Source organism: Corvus hawaiiensis, chromosome 11, assembly GCF_020740725.1.
Source record: "Corvus hawaiiensis isolate bCorHaw1 chromosome 11, bCorHaw1.pri.cur, whole genome shotgun sequence".
Lineage (NCBI taxonomy): Eukaryota > Metazoa > Chordata > Aves > Passeriformes > Corvidae > Corvus > Corvus hawaiiensis.
Window position 1 is genome coordinate 7892162 of NC_063223.1, and position 27377 is coordinate 7919538.

Here is a 27377-nt window from a genome sequence, read left to right on the forward strand (position 1 = left end):
ATGAGGGATTAAAAAAACATTGAAACTGCTCCAAAAATTGAATGACAAAATGATTTCTTTGCAGTGTTTGTCACCTGCCTGACCATCAATAGAAAACAAATTGATTTAAGGAAGCTGTGGGCTTTATAACTTTGGCTTTAAAAACTTAATTAGTGAGTTATGCTAAATGACTAAACACAGAAATAAATGCATGAAAAGGAAGGAATGAAGAATGTGCTGGTAAAGACTTCACTGAGTGTGTTGTCCACCTCCTTTTGACACTAATCACTTTTAATCATGTTTGAGACCTAACCATGAAGTTATGCACTACCCTAGCAAATGATATATACTGTGTATATCCATGTATGCATAAATATATATATATATATATACACGTACACACATGCTTATATGTGATTTAGTGTGGGCCTGGAAGGATGCACTAATGGGTGTCCTAATCCCGAGAGTCATAAATGTGAATGTTTTCCTCATCAGGACAGCAGCTGCCCAATGTAAATGTATTTAGTGTAAGGAAAAGCCTTCATTAAAACAGTTTACAGTTTACAGCCTATGGAGACTTGCTGTAGCTTTCTGCCTAATGACCACAGAGAGAACTGGGATGTTGACTGATTTGTCTTGTTTCTTGTGGTTTCTTAACTTCTTTAACTACTCAAATTAGACACACATGGCCCAAACTTGGAACCTGGACTGTGGTCAGGGCAGATTACATTGTAATCTCATTCTCTGCTGCTGTCTGAAATGGCAAAACAAGGAAAAAAAAAGCCTGTTTCAGGATCTGATTGCTTCCATTATTTTATATTTATATTGCTAGACTTGACACAGTGGTATGGATTTGAGCGAAGTTTCAGGGACTAAGAAGTAGAATTTTTCCTTAGAAAATGCAAGAGACAGTTGCTGAGCACATCATGTCATGTTGCCTTTGTCACTTGGGTTCTGTAATGATATTTTAAAGCAACAAAGCAAAATTCTACTGGAAGCAGCACCATAAGGTACTCCCCTCACAAGCTAATTAAAACAACTCCTATGGGTAAATGAAGAAATATTTTTTCAGTTATGAGCACTCACTCTGCAAGTATTTAATTTAAATGAAATACAATAATGCATACTGAATAGATTGGACCATACAGCTGCATATTAATGAAGCTGCTAAATTTCTAGCAATCACTTCTATCGCCTAAAACTAGTTTATATGATGAGGATTGGGGGAGTTAAGAGAAGGACAGCTTCACTAAAGAAAGAAAATGCAATTCCTCAATTATATAACTTGTAGACTGACTACAGAAGAGCTGAATTATTTTATAAGATACTTCATGTTGCTTCTTAGTTCTCCTGCATCACTTTCTTCCATTTTAACTCCCCAGTAGCCTCACTGGAAAGGACATGTAGTGACCTTGTGGTTTGGGATTTTTTAATTGCACTGCAAGGCACATACATCACTGGAAAGAAACAACCTTCCAGTGGTGCTTCAGTGGGAACAGATCAGCTGTGGGCACAGAACAATTTGCAGGAACAACACTGCAGGAAGAAACTGAGTCAAGGAATCCCAGTTACCTCCATCCTTCCTCCTTTTCTCTGGGAGGTGACAAAGAGATCATATGGATCTTGTTTTTGGGGGCCACTTACTGCTTCCTACAAAGAAAACCTCCTAAGTCAGTAGGTCTCCTGATAATTTAGTGTTGGTGTGGCAGAAGGTTCTGCTCCAGAAATGAGGATATGTTGCAATACAAATCATTCATTCTGGGGTAGGTCCTATGGAGGGAAAGAAAAGAATTTCGGTGGCATGGGGATTAGTTAGGGTAAAATCTCCTCCTTCAACAGAAGGCCTAGAAGACATGAAAAATGGCTGGAGTTAGGATTGGAAAGAAAGGAATAAATCAGGAAATCACAACACTAAGCTGCACATTCCTGTGAATTAGCAGCTGGGCATGAATATGTAGAATTTCTCATCAAAAAAGGAAAAAATTCTTGAAAATTCACTCTTTTTCATTTAGCTGGTTTCAAAAGCTATTTTCCAATTCACAGAGAATGAAAATTTATATATTTAAAAAAAAAATTGACAACCATGTCATTTTCTTGGAAAAAAACTTCAATGGTGGTATGAAAATTAGTTAATTAAAATTGTTGAATACAGGTATAGGAGACAGTTTTAAGACAATGGTTGTGAAACAGTTGGACAATGCAAAAGAGAAGCTAGAGTCCATTTCTGAAAAACACTTTTATTCCCAAGGTAATCTCACTGTGGGAGTTTAGGCAGCTCATTCACACTCTCTCTTTGCAGCCCTCTCTCTGCCTTTTCCTGGCAAGGTGTGGTGAAAGCTGTCGTCACCTGTTGGCCTGTGTTACCTGAACCTGCAGCATCTCAAGAGCTTGTCACTAATGGGTTTGTGGAGTTGGAGCAGCTCTGAAGTGAGACCCGAAGTGCAAACAGAGAGCTGAGTCCTCTGCTGCAAAGCACTTGTACAGCTGCTAATCCAGGTGTGGCCTGGAACAGCCAAGGAATGGATATAGGATCCAGCAGATCTCTTTGAGCTAATAATCTTCCCTTTAGCCACCAGAAAGGGACTCCATGATCTGCATCAGGGTTTTTTTGAGGTGACAATGTCTGTAAGAAAGTGACCCGGCAATTCAGCAGCTCCAACCTGCTGGCTACCAAGCCTGGACCCAGCTGACCAGCTTGATCCATCTAAATTTTCACCAAACTATGGCCAGAAGCACTGGGTGATCATGAAGTGGTCTTTAAGACTTTTACAGCAGACATGATGATGGAAAAGACATGGGTGAGCAGTCATTAGTGACTCCCTTTCCTATTAAATCCTCCTGGGTGCTGACAGAAAGGAGACTTACTCTGGTGGTCTTGATTTTATTGCCAGTCGCACACATCCATCCAGAATTATCAGGCAACGTCTTACATTCCTCTCCTTCTAGGCAGGGCTCCATCTCACACCACCATTTCCCAATCACTATAGAAGCTAAAAGAGAAAAGACAATGTTCACAACTATGTTACAACGGACAAATCTAATTAAATAATATCTCAAGGGTCTAACATTGCAGTTAAAAGGCAGAGTGTCCCTTCAACTGGAGTTTAGTTGTAAGGATTTCATATTTAATTACTTGTTTGGCATCCTATATTGCCAAAGACAGCGCACTGCTTGCCAGAGCATCCTCGTACAGGAGATCTTGTCTGCTCCCGTGCTGTGGCTGCAGGGAATGCTGTGATGGCAGCAATTCTGCTGCAGACCAAAGGACCATCCAGCCTCACAGCCGCTCTCCCTGGATGCCAATCTGATCTTCACGGACATGTACAAGAACAAGGCAAGTCTGAAGAGATTTTCCTCAGAATATTCTCCAGGTCTTCAGGACTTGTGGCTCAGTGTACTCCAGATAAAACTGTGTCTGCTTTGCTTTCAGGACCTGCAGCTGGATTTTTTTTATCACAAATTTATCCAGAATTATTTGGATCCATAAAGACTTCTAGCTTTCCCAGTATCCCATCCTAGGGAGCATCACAACTAGAAGTAGAGGGTAAGGTAACAGTGAACAGCAGCAGAAGTTGCTGAAACATGATTATGAATTTTGTAGAAACCATATTATCTCTAGCAGTAACTTTTAATTTCCAAATATTTAACATTGTAAATAATGGCAGCGTTTGGACCCTGTTGTTTGAATTTTATTGGCACATATGTTTACAATCTTGAATGTACCTTAATGAAGTTTCTTGCCTGGGAATTGGTATCTGACTATATCCTTAACTGTATCTTAATGACATTTTTTGTCTGGGGATTTTGATAAACTTTAGCTAACCTTGTAACTGCGAAAAGTTGGCTCATGAGTGGCTCTTTCTGTGGTTTGCTTTCTCTGGCAAGGATTTCATGGTTGCACTCAGGAAGCCTGTCAAAGCTTTCTGCATGATCACTCAAAGAGAGATGCTTAACCCATTCATATCATCCCTCATGGCTCCTTCAAGCCCACAAAATACCTTTGAAGCAGCTGCCTACCTTATACATACATATATATTAATATATATACACACCAGCTGACTGCCATTCAGCTCTGGAAAATGCCCTGTTGTGCATGCATTGATTTAAGGACATTACAGAGCTTATAATTAAATTCTTGAGTATAGAATTGAATAGAACAGTTCAGTTTCAGGGGCCCTACAATGATCATATAGCTCTCAGTGTTGTCTTTTCTGGTTCTTCCCACAGCTTATATCTGATTTTTATAATATAATATATAATTTCTCCATATATACAAGACACAAAAAAAGCCCTTTACACCTGTGCTGGCAAGGCAGTTTAATGATGCTATTCACACACCTTTTTCAGAAGGGTATCATTAATGCTGCTAACAGCAGAGAAAAAAAAATATCTCTCTTTGCTATGCATGAAAAGGCACAAGGGCTGAATCTGTGCTCTAATAATAGATTGTGCAGTGGGCAAACTGAAAAACCATATCCTGCTAAATACTGGCCTTCACAGCAATCATCAGAGCAGAGCATGCTCAGGATGCATGAGAAGAATTCTGTGACATAGAATCAAAAGTGATGATCATAATTATTTACGAGGAGCAGTGCTGTAGCATTAAGTAACCACAGAGAAGGATCCTATGCTGCGAGGTGCAAAAACCCACAGACCTGAATGCCCTGGCCTGAGGAGCTTACAGTGTAAAACAGAGATATGAGGTGAATACAGACTGAGAGGCAGCATGGAGAAGCAATGCTGTTCATAGCAATTAAAATGATCCCACTACTTATTAATGCTGTTAAATACAGCCCAAGCATTCAGATCTTGACCTTGAAAAACAATCAAATGCAAGGTCAGTGCTGAACCTTAATGGCAACTGATTCATGTAGTGGTGTATAGGTTTTAGTATATACATATATATATTTGTTAATTTGTGATCACAGTGCAATTGCATCCAAGTGTCTATCAGTGAGCACCCTCACCTCGGCTGAAGACCAGGCTCTTTTGTAATGGAGGAAACTAATGGGGATATTTACAGATGAAAAGCTCCTCTTTGTCTCTAATATGTAAGTAGGCAAAATCCTTTGTAAGTCTGAAGCACTACAGAGCTCACTGTGGTCTAAGTCCTCAGCCCCACACCATGGCAAAAAACCCAAAGAAAATTACCTTCTTTGAATCTTGCGTTTTTAGGCTTTCTCTTCTATTAAGAGCTTTTTAATCTTTAGGACCAGTTGTCTTTCTTGGGCACCACTGATCCTTTGAGTTCTACTTTTATTTCAAATTTTATACCTCCAGCTCTGTTCAAAGAAGGAGGAAAAAGCTTTAAAATGAATCACAGTTTGCAGCATTTGAGATTGGGTCTACCTGTATGAGGAGGGGAGAAACCTCCCCAGGGAAATGACGCAGCTTCTCTATGTTTAGGTTATGTCACTCTGAGATGAGCTGAAGCAGTCATGTGAGAGAGGGAATTACTCAAGTTAAGATGTTTCCCCTCAGGGTGGTTTTTATTCAAGAACTCCCAGATCCTGAGGAGGCTGAGCTTCTCAGTGACCCTGATGCTTTGAAGTGGCTACCAGAAAACAGAGGCTAGACAAGATTAAGAGAATAAAAGTAGGTATTTATTTGAAGGGCCTTCAAAGGTACACCCTGAGCAGTCAAAAGCCTCCGAGGAGCTCCACCCAAGATGGAGCCTGGGTCGTGGGTTCTTCACACTTCTGTAAGTTTGGTCCATTTGCATATCAGGGTTAATTCTCCAATTATAACATCAGTTCATGATGTAATTACCCCAAGTTTTCCCCTCCTCTCAAAGGCTTTTGGTTTACATACTTTGGGACCTGGGACAACAAAGTGTCCTTGAAGTGCAAACCTAGAGAGGGTTTGTTACACCTAACCAGCATGAGAGAGCAGTAGCTAACAGGCCATATGAAATTTAGACTTACATACTAGGCAGTACAGGATTGAAAAATACAGAAGTTAAAACCTAAGACATCAGCCTGAACAGCTCATTCTGGGTGAGAATTATGGATTCCTGTTAATCACCAAGCAGCACAGGCTGTGAATGCTCACATCAGTAATGCTCTGGAGTGCTTCTCATTGTGTTCTCAACGTCTGGGGAGTACACAAAGCACAAGAGTTTCTTCATGCAGGGCTGCATTGACTGAGACAGATCCCTCTGCCATGGGGAAAGGAAAAGGATAGGAATAGAAGAGCCTTGACTACTTCTGCTTTGCTTGTGTTTTGTTTGAGTGCTTTTCTTTTTTCCCCATCTCCTTCTAGGTTAAATAAGTGACTGCTTATATCTTAACTGTTTTCAAGAAAATGCCTCTTTTAAAAGAATGTTAAACTCTAAACATATGACTAATGGAGCTGGGGAATTCAGGAAATTCTCAAGCTTTCTTTTCCAGCCTGATTCACACCGTTTTTTAAAATCTTTGTTTGCAAAGCCATAGAATAATTTTGATCAAAATATTTAACTTTTGATGTATTTTGTCTGCATGGATTAACACATAATAAAAGCATTTGGTTGAAATGGCATTTGCTAATCGTGTGCTCCAGAGAAATAAACTACAGATAAGAAATCTGGAGATCAGATAGAATACAGGGAGAAATCAATAGAATAGGTTATATTTTCTCATGTTTACACAATTCTATTGCATTTTAAAATACACTTGTTCCCAGACATAATGCCCAAAGCCTTAGGTGGCTGCAGGGAAGTGCTAGTTTAGCTTGGATTCAGTGGGATTCAGCCTTCAAAGTTCACGAGAACCTTTGGAGGTTGCACAAGGGTAGTGACTGTGCTTTGATTTGCTCTTGTGCATCGTCTGGAGCACAAAGTTTTAATGCATGAAGGCAGCTGGCTGGGGAAGTTTTCCCCTTGAAGTTCAGTATCAACATACTCCATTAAGGGCAATAGAAATGCACTGAATACCTTCACATATCTACACCTAAAAGATCAAATCATCATGGAAACACTAACCCTTCAATCATCTTCCTCTTGAATCAAACAAAGTTTGGAAAAAATACACAATCCATTTGAATAAAGCTGCCTGTTGAAACTCCTGAATTTAGTATGTTTCACATTTCTCAGTCTTCAAAGTCTTGCATTAAACTGATGCTACTCAGTTCCTCAGAGCCGTTTTACAGGTGATTAACAGGACATGGACAGAGAAAATGTGCACACACAGCCCAGACACTCAAAGGCACTTGCTTCTGTCATGTTTGCTACTCCTGTGTGTAGAGAAAATGCAAATGGTTTTTTTTTTTTTTCAGATAAAATTCTCCTTTTCTGCATTTGTATTTAGGACATTGCTTTAACAATATGACAGACTCTATATGGCAATAAGTATAAAGACATTGTATTTAACAATGTAACAATAAGACCATCCTCACAGAGTAATAGATAACTTTAATTCATGTTTATGGAATACCCTGAAATATGAAGACAGAGCAAAGTATCATCATGCATTTTTCAACAGCTTAGAGGGAACATGCTATGTATTAAAATGTTCCAAGATTGCTTCTGCAGTTGCCATTATAAAGCCACAGCAGCTCTCTTTTTTCTGTGATAAAGTGCACACATTTTGTTTATATAGAAATAGAATACAAAGGAATGGAGATATTAGATTGTGGTTCCTCCTGATCATAGGTATCGTGTTACTGCAAGGAATAAGAAGCAGAGCTCATTTTCAAAACCAGTACACTCATTGCAGGATGGGAAAGTTTTCCCTGTAAGTATAGAGCATTCCATTTTAATCTCGTTTCCACCAGCAAAGATTGATATAAATAAAATTTAAATAGAGAACACATTTCACAGATGTCAGAAGTGAAAAAGACTTTGTCAGCTTAATGAAAAGATATCAATTTTCTCCACTTTATTCAATATATTGTGAGTCATTTTCTAAATGGATTAGATTAAAGGAAAGTTCAAACTCCCTGTGAGAGATTCTAGCGCTGATGGAGATTTTGGCAATAGTAACAGCACAGAGGTGGATAAAATCTTTCAAGAAATTTGGGGTTTTTTGGAAAAAAAGGATATAAGCCAGAATGGGAGAAACTGTAACCCTGTGCTCAACTACTCCTTATACAACAAAATCTCAGAGAATTGAATGAGACATGCAGTTTCTCTTAGTTTATTGGGATGTCACGGGGAGCAGAATGAATTACAGAGGTGGGAACACACTTTCTGGGAGGATGAGAAAACTGGACTGAAAGAAAGTGTCATCTGAAGGGTTATATATTTCATAAACAGTCTGAGATAGCAGCCACTTTGGGAGCTGTAGAGCAGTAATCTGATAAATTAAAGAATACAAATCCGAAACAAAACATTTCAGGTTGAATATTGCTATCTGGGAGAAATACAGGATGTTTCCTACAGGGAATCCAAACTATCAAACTCTTTAATTCAATCTTACTCAATTTTAGAAGTATCAATCTAACGTTCCTGCTGTGCAGTGCTTCACAGACTTTGATAACAGACCTCTCATAGTTCTGGGAAAATGGACATTTCTCCTGTTTAAAGTATAAGCACAGTGCAATCAGTCTGGCAAGCGGTGTCTCATATCCCTAATTGCCTGAAATTCAGTCTTGCTGAGTTAATTTAATATTTTTTAATTGTAGTAAACATTAAAAAGACATCAGCATACTAAACTTCTTTTTTTTTTTTTTGAACACACTGATCTTTGCAATATTCCCCAGGTTTTTTTTTAAATGTTTTATTAATTCACTGGCAGAGTTGAAAGAATTGAAGATTTTTTTTTTTTCCACTCAGAATTCTTGATTCTCCATTGCAAAATATTCAGCAGCTAGAGTAAGGTATTTTTAAGAGTGTATTACATGTCTGAACAACACTGTGGGCTGCACCATTAAATATGAAAGGACAGATTAGATGCAAAGAATCCATGAAAAATTTCCTTTTAAGATCTGCATAAACCAGCAAAAAAGGGTGCTAATTCGACAGCATGGGAAGACTCACTAGTGAAAAACCACTTACACTGGCATTTCCTAGCAGCCAACACACTGTTAGGTAAATTAGGAAAAACGACATAAACACGTTGTGTACTTCCCCCCTAACAATGTGACTAATAGAGGTGGTGTTGGCTAATGGCCTGAGAAGCAGAAACTCCCAGGGCTTGTTTAATCCCAGATCTGCTTCTCACTTTCTCTATTACTACAGGTAAATCATCTCCTTGCTATTCCAGTTGGCCATTTGCAATTTTATTTACTTAAGAGAATGAGTTATTCTTGCCATGCTTCCTTGTATGTTCCCCTCTGTCTCTCCTGCCCTGCTGAACTCTAACACTGAACTGCAGGAGTTTGGGACTGACATTTTTTTCCCCATTTGTACAGCTTGAAAAATGGGTTTCTCAGGTCCTATGAAAATAAATTATAACATTAAAATTATGGAAGTGCTGCCAGAAGGTCCTTAAGCACATTCCTGCCTTTGAGCTGAATGGAGATGGTCTGTTAGAGAGCAAATTTCACACAAAATAATTTAGATTTTGCCAAGGAATTTCTAGTCCTCAATGCCGTTCAGCTTGGGAGTGTCAAATGCTGCAGCTTTGTCATTTTTCCACGTCCCTTTGTTTGCACCTCTTTAAACAGCTGCTGCTTAACCATAGAGGTGAGGGGCATCCATAGCTGAAGTAGGACCAGGATTCCTCATGGACAGCACCTTCATGGTGAGTGAATGTGCATCTTCCCTTCCCTGAGTCCACCGACAGTGACAGTACCCAGGTTCTCTGCAAAGTGTGCCCAGCTGTTCAGAGGTAAAACACTCTGATTTGTTAGCTAGGCACACAGATAAATCATCCAGAGTTTAAGGAGAACTGTAGAATTTGCATAACCATGCTCTGAGTCAGGTAGATCTCAGCAGCAATGACAACGAAAAGAAATCAAAATGTTTCTTAGCCCCTCAGAGTTCAACTATTGAGATCTTTTCAAAGTCTGGGATTTTAGGTAATACAGAAATGAAGCCAGCAGAAGCTGTCAGGCTGGGAGGCCTCTTGTGGCACTCCTTCAGGAGATGCCAGCAGGTCCCAGGCCAGTCGTGCTGGCAGTTGGCTCTCAACCCTGTTCTCATTTGATAATCCTGTACTCAAAAAGTGTGGTAGGCTTTTTAAAACTGCAATTATTCCACATTCCACTGAACTCAAACATGACTAATGCTTGACACTTTCTCTGAAAGTCATGGATCATAGTTGATATTCTAACTGAACCCTCAGCACATTATCTATCAGGAAACTTGATTTTTGCAAAGGAAAGGCAGAGTAAGCCTCAACAAAACAGATTTTTTTCAGATATGTGTGACAGAGAGAAAGGACATGAAATGATAAAATAAATCATGTATGAGAAACTTGTCTCCCCAAAAGTGCATAGTGTATTCTATGACCTTCCAGAGTGCTGGGACGCAGTGTTATATTTTTTCTTGGAATTTCCTGAATTCTTGCACAGCAACATATATCCAAGGCAAGCATCAAGCTGCCAACTTTATTTATAGTTTTACGTGTGTGAATTTATTGGCAGTTGACATAACATCTCTGCAAAGACAGTGGGGCATTGGAGAGCAACCTGCTGATGCTAATGAGCACTAATGAGGCTGATGAGAGCATGAAATCCAACGTTCAGGGAGCTGATGGGAAGGCAGGTGACCGAGGACCCCCTCCCAACCTGTCCAGGGATCTTTTGTAGGTTAGGGAGACCCAGTGCTGCTATTTATTACTGAAGTTTGGGACAGAATCCACCCTTCCCTGCAGAACAAAGCTGAGAGCAGGCTGCTAAAATATTGTTCAATGAAGAAGTGTTATTTACATCCTCTTTGAATGGCTTCAGATAACCTAGTGAAAGCTTAACCTTTTTGTTATATATTTAATGAAATGCCAATGAAATGCAACATATTTATACATATTTGAAAAGAAAATAGGAAGCTACTTATAAGTATTCACAGACATGTTTCAGACCAGGGTTGAGGACTGGTGTGCCATCAAAGAAGTGTATTGGTAATTTTTCAGGAATAATAATTCATTAATAAAGTAAATGAACGAGTTGAAATGCAGAGGGAGAAGAGCCAGGCTGTGAGATGAAGATTAGAGGGGGACACAAAGGTTTGTGGGTGGTCTTGCTATGCTATTCCTCCATTGGCTGCTGGGACCCCAAATCATACATATATATATATATATATATACACACACACACACCAGCAATCTGTGTTTAGTGTGTGATCCAACAGTTACTGGAGAAACACAGAAAAAACCCTCAGTTTTTGCAGACTTCAGACCAAATCTGGTGTCTGTAAAAGCTGCTGTTGGCTCAAATGTGAATTCCCTGTGCTGTGGGTGTTGGGTTTGGGGATGTGGAAGGGAAAAGCTGTGAGATGGGCTCGGAAGGGTGAAAGTCTATTGTGAAATTTTGACTGAATGAGGTGCCAGAATCACAGCCTAGCAGCAAGCACTCTATGAAAGAACTCTGGAAATGAATAAATTATATAACTGTAATGCATTTATAAGGCATAACAAAGCATGCATAATATATTGGAGGGTTATCAGTTATGAAATTAAATTCTGGTGTACCACTCGGGTATAAATTGTGTTTCTCTCATTACCAGAGAAACTCTTGTTAACAGAGAAGATTCCTGTAAATAAATATACATAGAAAATTCTTCCATTGAATCTACAGCAATTAATTGGATATAATGTGATCATGTGTGATTAGTCAATGAAAAACACCTCTTTTGGTGTTGTTTTTTTTTTTTTTTTGCGCACGTTTTTCCAGAGAAAAATGGTTTTTGCTTTGGTTTTCTTTTTGAAATGCAAGCTATTATACTGTCCCTGTCTTCCTCTGTGAAAAATACTAAGTTCTCTGTGCTTTAAAGACCTGTGGTTGGAACTCTAAACTCAGAAAATGTTGAAATATGTGGCTGAGATTCCAAGTGTCTCTGCAGCAGTGGGGGCTGTCAGATGGGTGCCTGCTGCTGGAGAAAGCAACGGAGAGCAGGAAAAGTGGCAAAAGAACTGAAGGCACAGAAGAACCTGAGAAGTAAAAGGGTGAAAGAGAGCGGGTTTTGATTAGATATTGAGAAGAAATTCTTCACAGTGGGGGTGAGGAGGCCCTGGCACAGGGTGCCCAGAGAAGCTTTGGCTGCCCCATCCCTGGAGGTGTCCAAGGGCAGGTTGGATGGGGCATGGAGCAACCTGGGATAGTGGAAGGTGTCCCTGCCTATGGCAGGGGGTGGAACAGAATGGTCATGAAGATCCCTTCCAACCGAAACCATTCTATGATTCTATATTTCTCCTAAAATCTGGATACCAAGGAATTTTTGGGAAAAGAGACTGCTAAGAGGCGTGAAGTACATGAAGCCATCTGCTATTCTCCCCTTAAAAAGGATGGAAAGATGATAATAATCAGAGCCAGAAGATTCCTGAAGCAAAATTCCCCTTAATTTTGAGGTATTATAAGCATGTAATGTCCTAAAAGAGTTTCACCAGTACAAGTCCCTGCTGGTGTGGTCACACTTCTGTCCAAGACACCCACAAACACAGGCCTTTGTCCTGTCTAGTAACAGTAAATCTGTCCAACTTCTCCACAGCTGGAGATTAAAACACTTTCCCAGCTTTAGCTGAAGCTTATCTGTGCTTCACCTTGTGCCTCATAACACATTCTTGGTAGGTTCTTTCCCCCTAAATGTCCTGCAGCATAACAAAATACATGAAAATCTATCATCCAATGGACACAAATCCAACAGCTGCCTTCAGCATGTAGCTGGTTGATTTTCAGATTGCAATGCTGCAGATCAAAGCCCGATGAACAGCATCCCTGGATGACCCAGGGTGCTCTGGGGAAGGGTGGCAGCAGTCCTTTTCTAGTGTCTGTACCCACCAGATCATTTCAGTCCAGCTACAGAAATTTGTTTATTCGAACCTCCACCAACCCAAACCCACCCTGCATGGGGCCAGGTGCCCTGTGCTCCCACTGCAGGGATGATTCTGCATGAAAGGAAAACTAAGGGAGGTTTTATTGTCTTAATGATGGTACTCTGAATTTGCACGTGGTGTTTGCTACTTCATGCACAGTGGTACTGAAAGGCAGAGCCTGCAGATTTCTTGAGGAAGTAGTTTAGTTAACTTGCAATTATCTCTGCTGGGAAAAGACAATAAGGTCCAAATTCTCCTCCATGAACTGGGAATCACTGTGGCATAAACAACACACCTATAGAGCACCCATATCTCCACAGTCCAGGAGAGCACATTTTAAAATCTGTGTGGAGGAAGCTGTTTTCAAAGGTTAAGTTAAATGAGCCAACTGGCACTACACAAGGTAATTACTGATTTATTAAAAGTGTTGTATTCATTCAGCTATCTTTGTTCTGTGATGTAAGACAAGTCTAATTTTGTTTCAAAGATTAAAGGAACATTTGTTTTTTGTAAACAAATCCCTAGCTGCTATTACAAATTACATCATGCATAATCTTGACATGATAGATTGGGAGATATTTCAGTGCAACAATGCCAGTGCAATTGGAACAAGAACTGCGAGACTGAACAAAAATTGATGAATTGAGCACATGATATTTTGTGTTTCATATCATAGCTTAATTACTGCTTCAATATGCATGGAATAAGAGAAGTAACTCAATTATAAAAGCTTATCAGCAAGACTTACAAACAGTGAAATTCATGTGTGGATATTAAACTGACCTTAACTGACAAGCTTTGTTTTGAAATTATGTTTTCCTTCAGTGCTCATAATACTTATTTACTCTGAGACCTTTTACAGAGAATTCTTTTAATGGGCACTTGAAATTTCATGGCTGTGTTGGTATTGGCACAGCTCATGTATTTTTGCCTCTGTTCAATTTAACTCTGAGTTGTACTATTTTAAAAGATCAAAATTCACTACCATTCACAGTGATATTTTTTCCTCTTTTTTTTTTTTTTTTACCTTGGAAGAGGCCCTGGATTTCACTTCTTCCAGTTAACTCTTTGTTACTAATAATTTATGCAATGACCTTACCCTGTTGTCGTTAGAGTGAATAACCCTGAATTATACAAAAATCATCATTTCCACTGTAATGCACAAGATGGGCTCTTGAAAAAATAAGTAGGTGGAAGGAGCTGTGAGCCTCAGACTCCAGGTACTCCAGGAATCTAGTGCCCACTCTGCTCAGGTGACTCTCAGCTATGAAGCCGTGAGCTCTGTTCTCATCACTACAAAAGGGAGTTTGTTTTTCACAAACATCTGTCCTTGTTCTTCTTGATCTCATTAACGCTCATACAAAATGAGTGTACGTGGAGCCTGAGCGTGCCCAGCCCAAGCTCCTTACAATTATGAGCATGAATTAGTGGAAAAGGTTTTGCAGAATGTGTTCAGCTCTGCCAGTTGCAAAATGTATGCAAGCAGGAGCCCTCCAAAGACAAACAGCTAAACAAAGACGCTGGGAATTGCTATAGTTACCAGAAAACCAAATAGAAAGCTTTAAATGAAAATTTATGATTTTTTAATTCTCTTATTTTACAATACTCCCTTCTTCCATCATTTTAAAGCACTTAAAAACAGAACAAGGTTGAAATAGCTGGGCTTTCTTTCTAAAAAAAGAAATCTCAAAAAAATCATCTCCAAAAATACCTAATCAAACAGGAAAGATAATTGTCTAGTGAACCCCGTAATTCTGGGCATTATGTTGCAGTCCTCAGACTTCGTATTTCTGATTTTCTGCTTTAACAGTGATCACCAATAGAAGAGAAGGTGGATGAACAAGAGAAGCAGGTCAGTGGAAAAGTGCTGGGAAAGCTGTAAAGACTGTCTGTGTGCAGCTAATCTGAATTGTCATTGCTCAGAGAGCTGAGACCTTCCCTACACGTGCTGTGGTTCCATCAAGCATCACCTCAGGTCACAGTCTGAGGTTTTACAGCAGGAGTATCTCCTTGTCCATCCTGCATGACCACAAACTGACTTTAACAAATTGTCATGGAATCCATGTGTCCACCTCATGAGGCTCCTTGAACACAGGACAATTAAGAAAGAAGCACATGGTGAATGGGTTCATCACCAGACATCTCTTTCTATTTAATAACTTTAATTATCCATTACCCAAATTCTGCAGAGGCACTTCTGTCCTGACTGGCACCTGCCATTTGTAATGTGCAGTGTCCTTGACAGCCAGACATGACCATGTGCACAGAGAATGGGACCCAAAAGGTGGGAACGTCCACAAAGTGACTCTTCACCTTACCCACCAACACTGCAAAACTGAGAGCGCCCATAAAAAGCTTTCTTCCATCCAGAAAAGAATTTCCAGGAAAGTTTATCCCGAGAAGTTTTTGCTATTCTGCAGCTGCCATTTTTTATATAATTTTATTTTTTCATTTCCTTTCATATAAGAAATCCCTTTGCACTGCTCAGGCTGATCTGCCATAGATTCTCAGGGTTGATATTCTTTCCAGCACCACTTACAGTATCTGACTTCTCATTCGATCAATCGATCTGTGTGAGTGATTTCTCCTTTCACTTGCTTTAGGCCTTCTCCTTAGCACCAATCCTTCCCCTCTTGTCAGTAATTCAGTCTCCACACCTGTGATCCCAAAGCTGAGGCTGGAAACTGATGCCTCCCCCATAAGACACAGAGAACAGCCCATACTCAATTACGTAACATTTAGTACAAACACTGTAAGATACAGATGTTATCTCACTTTGACCTTTAGGTGCTGATTTTTATGGTTTTTGCTGCTACTTAGACAAATTACTCCTGTCCTAGACCTTGTGATGACAGGCAGCTGAAAAGGCTTTCTCGCGAAAGGCAATCTTCAGAGGTCTTTAATTTAGCTTTCAATGAAGGTAGAATATAATAATTTATGATGAGTGCCTTTTGCATGGGCTTCCTCAAATATTTATAAACTCATTTAAATAATTAATAAAGGATTTCTAATAAACTGTTTATATTCACAAAAGGAATGTAATTTGCAGAAAGGACAGTTCAGGTGCTAGGAAACATGGGTAGACCACAGAATTAAAAATAATGACTTGCATTGTAAGTTTATATGACCTTTTTACAAGTTGTGTAAGGTTGCTTTCCTGTGGTGAAAAAATGTTCCTATCGATCTGCATAAGCTGTGCACTGCACAGGCTATTTTAGGGAGGGAAAAAGAACAACTTTCTATTAACTTGGGGATTGTCAAGATCAAAGTTTGTCCAAAGAAACAAAATATATTATGTTAAGTATATAAGTATATCAAGCATAAGTTTCCTTTTTTCCCTTTTTTTTTTCCCTTTTTTTTTTTTTGAGAAATTGTTACTACACATTATTTTCAGGAAAGAGAAACAAGTTTTTTATCCATTGGATCAAGTTTGCATTTATCACTACAGCAGGCCATTATTTAATCAAGCATAAGCTATCTGAACCAGCCTGTGATCATCCTAATGTGGATAATAACAACGAAATCCTATTAACAAAAGCAATTACTTCACAGCAATGCAGCCAGTTAGAGCTTTCCCAGCCTGCCTGGACATCACTGATTTCCTCTCTCCACCTCTGGAGCTGAGTTGAGCACACAGCTCTTGTAGGATGTCAGATTCCACTGTGGCTGAAAGGGAGCAGCTCTCTCTCCATCTGACTTCTCCCTAGATCCTGTTCCATTGGGATGTGGGGTGTTTAGCTCATGCTGAGGTGAAGAGCCCCCTGAGCTGATCTGAGCAGGTATCATGGTATGGCAGGGCTGTAAGGCTGCAGGAAAAACTTCCCTGCCTTCTCTTCCTGAGAAACCAGCCTGGGCCTAATGCTTGACTTCTGCCATACGACCTTATAGCATCACAAAAAAGAAAGATTATTACATTCCATCCTTTAGCTGATAAGTAATTGCTATTGCTGGCCCAAGGCAGGTCTCTCAATACATATGTGGGAAAGGCTGCCTTTCATCTTGGTATCATTTATCCTCTTCAAGGTCACCCTTAAACTTTGCTTGAAGCACTCACTTGAGTGCAAGCAGGTGGACACAGCTCTTCCTGAAGCAGAGGCTACTGCAGGTCCACGAGCCCCTCTCTGTACTGGCTCTCCCTTATTCCAGCTGCCATCCCTTTGAGATACCAACTACTTTCACTGCTCCAAGCAGCATCAGCTCAAAGTCATATGAACACAAATTTTTCACACAGAAACAGGAGGAGGAAAGGAGGCAGATTTTTTCCCCTCACCTCATCTACGGAAGCACACACCCCCCCCCACACACCATCACATTTAGAAAGGCAATCACACCTATTTCAAATACCAAACAAACCCAAGCTTATCTTGTAACTTCTTCTGCTGTCTTAAAACTCAGGGGTGCTATGTTCTGCAAACACCTCCTCTTTGCATAAACCACCAGCAATCTCCAGCTCCAACCCTGGAGAGAGTGCTGGCGACTAAACCAAGGCAGATAGCAGGGAAGGAGAGCAAAGTATGCAAATTTCACTGGGCACACTATAATTACTAATTCATAGCAGAACAGATCACAGTACTTCACGCTTATCCCATGTAATTCAGTCACAGCAGTATTCATTTTACTATTAATTTTAATAGAATAATTACCTTTATAAAGAAGAAAGAAACTACTGTTAGAGGGTCAGATCCTCAGGTGGGGAAGATATGGTGATTTATGCTAGCTTGATGAATTTTGTAATCTTCCTTTTTCCTTCCTTTGAAAGGAATTCAGTAATTGACTAGTTGCCAGACTTACCGAGATAATCTATGCTAAATGAAGCAAACTAAGAAGAAATGGGGGAGCAAAGAGGTGCAAATACTTAATGGTAAAATTTACATTATGTGCATTTGAATGTTTATGCATGTGCCTGCCTGGCAGACAAACACACACAGAGTCACACGTGCCTAAACAGCCAGTTCCCAGTTCATTCCCAACGCTGTCTGGCAGCAGAAACAGTTCCCATAGTGACACACAGTGCTGAATTTATAATGCTTTGTGTCCAGATTCTGCTCTGCGAAATGGCTAAGAGGTTGGGATTCCAATAACATCCTTTTTGAATATTAGCAGACAGAAGGGTTTAGAGTATGAGCTGTATTAATGACCTACAAAATAAGGAGCAGACAGCTATAGTATTATCTCAACAACCCAGAGAGATATGCAAACCACTTAAAAATTTAGCTCTTGGTCATCAGAAATGTTTGACAGGAACACTTCATAGCCCGCAGCTGCCATAGTTCATGTATTTTTGAGGATAAGCTTAGACCTTACCCATCTGCCACTTGCTGCCCTCACAGCCATTCTATCTTTTCTCCTGTTTTTCCTGACGTTTTTGTTTCCTTGTCCTTTTTCCTCATTCTCCTGGCTCATAGGAGCAGATCTGCCTTTTGTCTGGAATGGCATGCCAGAGAGGAGGCAGAAGAAGTTAGAATTTGCCACCAGGAGCTGCTGGGCAGCTTCTGCATCTGCCTCTGGTCATTAAGCATCTTCAGCTGCTGTAATTTAGATACTTCAAGGTGCTGCATTATATTATAATGAATTGCTTTGAGAAGTACTACTGAGATTAATTAAATTTATGGCTCCATCTTGGAGTATGTGCCCTCTTGTTGTGATTAAGATAATGCATTGCTTGAAACAGAAGTTAAAATACATGTCAATTTTGGCAGTCAGCAGTGCTGTCATTGGAGTTTTTACTTCCAAAAAAAAAAAAAAAAAGAGAATTTCAAGATAATTGTTTCCTTTCTCTCTGCTAGGGTTTTAAATTCAACTATTTTATTTCAGGGTTCTGTTTAAATTGAAACTACTCCAGCATTATATGCAAAGAGAAATCAATCTCAGAGGGGGAAAAAAGAAGAACCAAATATAGATTAAAAAGCTGCCTCTCCAAAGGTTTTGAAATATGAGAAGCCTGGCTCTGCATGTAAGATTAATGACAGCTACGTGTGTGATGAATAGTTCAGCTCAAATCAGGGGAAAGTTTTACCCTAAGTATCTGCTGTTCCAAATGTTGAAACCCTGATATCACCCAGCCCTGCAGCAGGAGCACTCTGCATCCTGATTGTCCTGCTCTGCACAGAGAAGTGAACAACAGAGAGAAATAATGCCCATGCTTATAACCAACCCACATCACTTCATGACAAAAACATAATTTCTCTTTCTGGATATCTCTTTTCCATTATTTTTATACATAGTAATATATCAGCTTTGTTGGCCTCTTATTAAGAACCGTAGATATGGCACTGGTGGCAGAGGCTTTGCTCACATCGTGGCTCATGAATGGAGCTATTCTTGTACTTCAAATTGTAACTATTTTTCTAAAGAATGGACAAAATGAATATTCAGTTACTGTGCATTCAGGGCCTCAATTTGTGGCCAGGGAGCATTCAAGGCTTCAATTCTGTGCTGGGAACTCATGGGGAGACCTTCAGCTCTGCCTTGCAGGGAACAGCAGCCCTGGCCAGGGAAATGCAGAAGAGCTTCTGCAAGAAAGCGTCTTTAGTGGCTGATGTGTTCAACTTTTTTTTTTTTATTATTAAAAAGCAGGTGGAAATAGTCAAATTAGGACAGCTTTTGACCTCCAAAGGCTTTTATAGTAATGGGGAGGCTCGTGCTGCAGCCAAGTTGGTGTCTCATCACACCAGAGCAATTTCCTGTGTCTTTCCAACACTTCCACTACAAGGATCTCAAAGCACTTTTCAGGCCGTACCTTGACATTGTTAAATCCTGCCAAGGTAGAAGGGAAAGCATATTCTTGTCCTTGGATCACTGTGGATTGTACAAGCTGCTCTGAAGGACATGGGGCAAAATGGTAAAAATATCCCTGATCCTTCAGTGAAAATATTGGGTTGTATTTGTGTTCTCTGCCAGAGAGAGAAGCAGAGGCAATCCTTTCCATTTTCTGTGGGCAGTGGAATAGAAAGGCGCTCATGATTTCCTTAAGAATGGCTGTAAGAGTTTATCTAGCTAAATAACAATAATACTAGAAAAATCTGACTCCAGAGAAATCTCTTATTGTACCCATGTACATTCATTATTACTGTTTGGGAGGGAATTCTTCAAAAGCTAACAAGGTATGTAAATTTATTTTTTATACTCATGGTATTTGGTCCTAATTTCAAATGGAATAAATGAGATATTGAATAGTACAGGTAGCACTTTTTGTTTTAAATTGTAATTTTTAATTTAGAAAACCACCGAGGGCAAGTTGTTCAGGTGCCCAAACATGGAATTTAGGTAACTCACTGGAAGCCCTCAGGCTTTGAAAGTGAGTTCTAGAATACCTGTTTGCACTAAGGGGAGAGAGGGAGGAGCAGGCTGTGTCTGCAGCTTCAGCAGTGCAGCAGGAGTGTGTCTGTGCTCTTCTGCACCCTGCAGTACCCACCAAAGCACCACTCAGCATGATGCCAAATGGCTTCACTTGACATACACCTGAAAAAAATACACAGGATGGGAAAGAAAAACATCTAGACAACCAGATAGCTGTGAAATGGATACCAATATATATCTATAGATCTAATTCTGTGCTTTCTTTTTTCCAGGGCACTGAAAGAGATGGGCAACAGGGACACACCTTTGCAGCATCTTCCCTCCATGCAGAGATGCTGCGAAATACCACAGTGAAGTCAAATCCCAGCAGCATTTCAGCAAGAGCCTGCTAATCTCTGGTGAAGCAAAAGGGAGTCAGATCAGCACAAAGAAAAGAGAACTGTGTATTTAATATCCCTATGGGGTTGACTGGGACTGGTCTCTCAGCAGAGCACACTGCATTACATTTGTGTTCTACAAGGGGACAGTAACAAATGGAACTATCAGAAAGGGCCACAGGTGCCTCCTCTGTCATTTTGAAGAAAACTGGAATTGTAAGAACTCAGACACACTGTATGCAAAGGAGGGTCTAAATGTACTGGAATAAGATTGAAGAGTTGACATTTAAATTGCCAGGCTGACATTTTTAAGCATTTTTGCATGCATGCTCTCACGGCTCTGTGGGTAGATGGAGGGTAGGAATGAGGAGGTGATGCCATCACCTCCTGATGATGGCTTGCAAAGGCAAAAAGAGAAATTGTTATTTATGGCAGTGCTGATCAGACCTTTATAAAATGCACTTGCTTATCATTCAGGACAAAGATGTGGAAATCTCCTTGTTTTGCTGAAACTCTTGGAAAATATGTGCAAATATGTGGCAGGGTTTCACACTCATATTTTCATACTTCCAGTGATGCCATATAAAGACCTTTCCATTGTCAGCCTGTTATACAGTTTTCCTGCAGCCATATTTAGTTCTTCTGGCCATGAAACTAATGGTAAAGCTTCTCCCAGAAACAGAAGCTTCCCTTCAGCTCACCTTCAGCAGAGTCCAAAGGTCTTACACCTGCCAGTACCGAAGTTTTTAAAAACTCCAAAGCACCACCGCAACACTGCTTAGACTGAATGACAAGACAGAGTTGAAAACAGTTTATGCATAGAGCCAATGCACTCAGTCTGAACAGTTATGCAAAGAATATATTTGCCTGAAACTCCCCAAACCATCTTGCAAAACCTCTGAAGAGCTGCATCTTTTTGGCAGGTTACTTTTTTTTTTTCTTTCTTTTGGGTTTCGGGGCTTTGTTGTTGTTGCTGTTTTTGTGTGGAGGTTTTGGATCATAATTAGAGTTACTGCCTGGTATAATTTCTTAATACTATGCACAGCATGCACAAAAAGCCTGCTTTCCAAAATGTCTTGTCTGACTGCTTCTCAGGAAGGCAAGTTGTGAGCAGTGGATAAGTTTCTGGGGATCAAAATGGTGCAAATACACTTCTGGATTTAGGGATCACAAGAAAACCTCACAGCTCCAATCCTGATCCTTTTACAAACACAGCAGAGAACAGACAGAGCAGCAACAATTGCAGTGCCCAGGCTAACCATGACGTGAATTGTATATTACCACAGGCAGATTTCTGCCAAGGCTAAGCTATAAAACCTCCAGTACTCCTAGAAAAACAAAAACTCACTGCCCTGATTCAACTAGAAGGTGATGACTGCAAATATGCTTTACAAGTGTGCACGACAAATAAGGGTAGAATTGAACATTAAATGCACCAGCATCTCATAACCCAGGACATCTTCCCAACCAGAAATGCAATCTGTTATCTCGCTAATTTTGATCCTGTCTTTTTCCATCTTCTTTGTTTTAGTGGCGACTAGATCTGATTGAGAATTAGTTTGCTCCATTTAATCCTAATTCATGTGTGTTTCTGAGACTTCCTACCTTGTCTGCCTGTCCTCCTCTGTGTACCTAAAATGCAATAATCTATGGTTCACAAAGTTTTTATGATGACAGCAAGTCAGAGAAGGAGTTTCAACTGCACCAAACTATCCTTGTAATCAACCTTAACATAAATGTTGTCTTATTATGCATCTGTCTTCTCCAGCAGGCCAGAATTGTTCCTGCAGAGATTTTCATGGCAGTGGGCAGCAGCCTTTCCAGCCTACCATGTGTGTTAGCTTTCATTTGTACCAGTAGATCATGGAAGAAGAAACTCAGATAATGTGTTAGTCTGGAAAGCAATGCACAAGAGATATCACAGACAGATTAATCTGGCGCCTCAAAGACAGCATAATTCATTTGGATGAAAAGGGGATTCTCCTCAGTGAGACAGAGAAAAATCTCCTTTTATCTTTTTCTTGGCAGAAGAGTGAAACACGAGGAGAATCCGTTCATGGGAAATGGGAATGCCATTTTAACTGCTGACACCCTCCTGGCCAGGGGCACTCAATTAGCCCCATGTCCAATTTCCTCTTTGGCCATAGGCTTCCACGGCTACCTGGGCTTTGTGGTTCAGTCCCCTAAATGTACAATAGGCACAACACCACCTCTTCTGTCTCCTCCCAGTATAAAGTCCAGTGATGAGATGGACTTCAGTGAAATGGCCAAAACAGGAGAATTCCAGCCTCCCTGGGGAGCCGGGACTATCCACAATTCCTGCTAGTCTGTAACACATACAAACAAGTCTTCCCTCTGCAAAGGTTAAGTCTGGGCTGATGGTGGTCACAGGACATCACTGCAGGTGGGACAGCTTCAGCACTGTCAAACTCTGCCCTCCAGCCTTCCCTTGGAAAATATATTATTGTGAGCACAGGTAATTTCTTGTAACTGTCAAGAGGCTTTATTTTTCCTTCTCTTCTGTGATGAATTCCCTGTTAACCAGAATAATGTGACAAGGAATAATTGTCAAAGAGGTAAATTCATACTCAGTTCTTTTGATGATTTGGCAGTTTTTGAATTTGCACAGGCAGCAAGCAATGTTTTTTTAATATATAGGACTTGAATAAAAACAAATATGCTCCCAGTAAAATACCTGTTAGACACATTTTATAATGGAAAGAGTTGTGGACAGATGTGGGTCAAGATTTCAGAGCAAGGATAACTCATTGTCAGTCTGTTTTGAGGTGGGTAACTTGCCACTCCCTGAAGTTACTTGGTTTTCAGAGCAAGTATAGTTCAACTCTCCTAGAAAATGAGACTTCTGTGAAGGTCTGTTCATTTTGTGCATCATTATGCTCCACTTCATAAAACCTCAAGTAGACTCTTCTCAACTCTAACTGCTATTTCTGCTGTAAAGATGAGCAAAAGGGGCTATACTCATTTCTCATCAGGAACCTGAATCAACACTCCTGGAAAACTCCCATTAGCTTGAATGTGAATTGCCTCATGCCAATATAAAGTTATAAATATGGAGGAGCACCACTGGCACAGAACTGACACTGTTGTAAAATATGAGGTATGATTACCGTGGCCTGTTTTACTCTGCGTGCTGCTTCTGTAATACAGTTTCCAAGGCCCACCACCAAAATTTGCAATAATTCCCTAATTTGCATCAGATGTCTATCCTCCATTCAATGGCTTTTTAATGTCCCTGTAATTCCACGGGGCAGTGGCACTGGGCACACGGCTTTGGCATGGGGCCACCTGAAACATAGGGTTTCCTTTGCAGCATTTTATTAGCAAAAGACCACGTAATGGAAAGAGTGCTCAAAGAGGTGTAAAAATAATAATAGCACTGAGATATTGATTTATAAGGGACTGGGTTTAGATTACAGCAAGATAAGCATTACTGAAATTCAACAGCAAGTTAAAAAAGGTATCTAAAATATTACTATAGAGGGAAATGTGAGACAGAAGGAGTAACAGAGGCTGGAGAGGAGAACAAAGTGTACCATCAGCACAGGGAGTCCAGCAAGAAAGTGCAAAACTTCAGCTGACACCAGCCCCTGGTGAAGGCAATTGGTTACATTGGTGTTTTTCAGGCAGGAAAATAAAAGAAATGAGCAACTTGCCCAAACAAGCTGGGAAAAGAACAGAGAAGAAAGCCAAGACCAAGGCTATGGTTTTCATTTCCACTGGCTGTAGCACAGCATTTCCCTGGAAAAGGAAATGATACTGAGGGGTAGTGGCCTGAGAACCCTCCCCTGGAAACACTCAGGGTGTGCATGGCTAGAGATGGGAACAGAGACTGGAGAGATCCTGCAGAGAAACAAAAACCAAAGGGGCAGCTAAGCCAAAACAGACTGTGTCACTAAATCATGTTTCTTTCTTGGAGGGATGTTGATTAATCAAGACAGAACTAAAAGTGAGTCTTTGATAAAATGCTTAAGTGGCCACACTTGATCTACAAATTATTTGCATCAACTAGAAGATGAAACATTAGTTTTCCATCATGCTGCAGGACATAGCAGCTTGCTAAATAACACTTTTAACTTTCCTCTGGCACCTATTGATTACATCCAATAGAAATTAAGAGTAGAAGGCAATTAAGTTCAAAATTTAATGGTGTTCTGCTCCTGTTAATTTACTGCCTGACCTGATCAATACATTACACTGGATAACAATCTATTCCAGCGAGGCTTGGTTTCTCCAGTGTCCCTTCCACTAAAATTACAGTAATGACAAACAACTAAATTTTCAGCAAATAATACTCAAAAAACAAAGAAATAACATAAAAAATAATTAAAAATTGGATTATTCACTGTAGTGGTGAAAACAACAGCACAGAGCTTGGACTTCATCAAAATATTGGATAAGCTACAACCTCAGCCAACAGAACCCTCTGGAAATTGAAATCTCAAGCAAGTTTTAAACACCTCACATATACAGGAGTACAAAAAATACCCCCTTAATCTAGAAGGCAAAATTGAAGTGGGAAACAAAAGATCAATGGTAGTGAAAGCAACAATATTGTGCTGTTGTTCTTTTTCCCACATAATAGTTTAGGTCTCCAGGTGAATACACACAGCAGAGACTTTGTGTATAACCAGCTCCATCAAAACCTACAAGCACAGAGTTAATTTGCATTAGGTTGCAGGTTTTTTTGGTCCTTCCTCCAAATCCTTGTAAGCACTTTTTAAATAAACAGTTTCCTAAAGGAAACAAGGACACGGTGACATTTTGTCACCTCCTTTTATTCTCAGAAGTGGCACATGCCGGGTCCCACAGTGCACATAGCACTGGGTGTTTTGGAGACCACAGGGGTGCTCCTGCAATCCTGCCCTGCAGACAGAACCCTTGGGGAGGACAGTCCGGGTCCAAATGGTGACCAGCAGCCCAGCATGTGTCCAGTGATGGAGCATTTCTCTGGAGAGATGTCTCCTGCCAGAGAATCACCATGGGACTGGCTGTCCCTCTGTGTGTCCAAGTGCTCACACACTTGCCTATGCAACTGACTGAATTACATCCCTTTTTTGCCAAAATTCAACGTGTCAGCATAAAGTCAAAACAAAATATGATGAGGTTTTCTGAAAATATCCTCTTTGCTGATCAGCTGCATCCCTGCTGGCATTCACTGTGTAGCCAGCTCACCATTAATCACTACGAAACATTTTCATTTATTTTGACACCAAAAAGAAATTGGAAGGAAGGGTATTTTTGGATGGGAATGAAAAGCAGGTTGGAGGAATATCTCCTTTTACCTTAGGGTTTCCCCAGACTGACTGTCAACCATGACCCTGTGGAACTGCCCCCCATGCTCTGTTTTTAATCTCATCTGTCACAGGTACAGTAACACTGATCTGAACATTGCATGTCTTTAATCTATTTATTGTACATTCTTTCAGGTTTAAAAAACAGGAAAAAAAAATCCAAATATTTGATGTTATTTACTGCATTCAGTATTACCTACACAGCAAGTCTGCTGACATTCTGCAGCGTGGCTTCTCTTCACTCCTGTCTTGCCCACAGCCCAGTTTTTCTTCTCACTACATGAAGCCTGTGCTTCTGCCCTTGCTGGATGCCTGCCTTGTTTTGCAGCATAAAATAGTAAATTGTATTTTTTTTGTTAGATTTCAGAGTGCAAGTATAGCCCCCTTGGTCTCTGCAAAACTCCTGGGAAGAACCTCTAAACATCTATGGTGTTGTTTTCTTAGTGAAAAAAAACCAAACCAAAATAATACAGCAGTAATTCCAGGCACCTGTCATTTTTAGCTGAAAAATTATATAGGAAGCAGCAGCATCTACATTCTTTGACATATTGTAGCATGCCATGAAGTGAGCAAATACAAAGGTAGACATAACCAAAATATGTTGTACAAGCAGGACACTACCCCAACATGGCTGATTTGTATTCTACAGAAAGCTGCATGGAGCAAGACCTAATATTTCAGGAAAAGCCAGCAGAACAAGTGCACGATCCGTACCCTGAGCACAGGGATACTGCAGTAAGCCTTGCCCATAATTCTGCCCAAAACCTGTGGACTCAGCAGAGCCAGGAAGGGCTCTGGCTGGCCCTTCTGCTTCTTCTGATCTGCCAGCACCGCTGATGTCCCTGGCTACACATTTCCTCCAGGTCTATCACAACTAGGCGCTCATGTTTAGGAAGGGAAAGTAAAAAAGTAAGAACACCAGAACAAAAATGCAACAGAATTCAGCAAAATAACATTAATACTTCCTAAAATGGCATAGGTATCCAGCAAACCCACAGGGCTGCACTCAGTAGTGGTGAAGATGCAGGTCATTAAGATACAGGTGATCCTTACAGGGTTTCTCTACTAATGATGCACTATTGAAATTGAAAGAGCACATTTGTAACTTTGCATTTTTAGCAGCATTTAGTAATAGGGACCAGTGCGTTATATTTGCTTCTTATCTCATGCTATGCAAAGCAGAGCCTAGCAAATGCTCCACCGTTAGCAATTTATTTGATTTAGGACTGTAGTTTGTCCATGAACAATCTGCTAGTTGAGTGTGGTGATTACACTTTGGTTATTTTAGAACTATTTGGTGAAAAAAAAATGAAACGGGACAGTTTGCTCTGCAGCTACTGCAGTAACATTTCAGACATGCACCACTGAGAGTTTATTAGCTGGGTTGAAACCCTCCAGTCTAAACCAGCAAATTTATTCCTGGAACACTGCTTCCTCACAGGTCACCATCTGTATGGATTAGATCTGAGACCTGGAGTGGTTTATAAACATGAATTTATATTGCTGTTTCTATTAGTTTA

The 27377-nt window shown here is 40.2% G+C and overlaps 1 protein-coding gene across 1 annotated transcript in view; it reads right to left on the reverse strand.

Annotated features, from left to right (window-relative positions):
* The window catches only part of TAFA1 (TAFA chemokine like family member 1), a 224539-nt gene that overhangs the window by 14059 nt on the left and 183103 nt on the right, over positions 1–27377 (reverse strand). The window contains exon 4 of the mRNA XM_048315906.1: positions 2845–2969. Within this exon, the coding sequence (XP_048171863.1) occupies positions 2845–2969 (125 nt within the window). The remainder of the gene's footprint in view (positions 1–2844; positions 2970–27377) is intronic.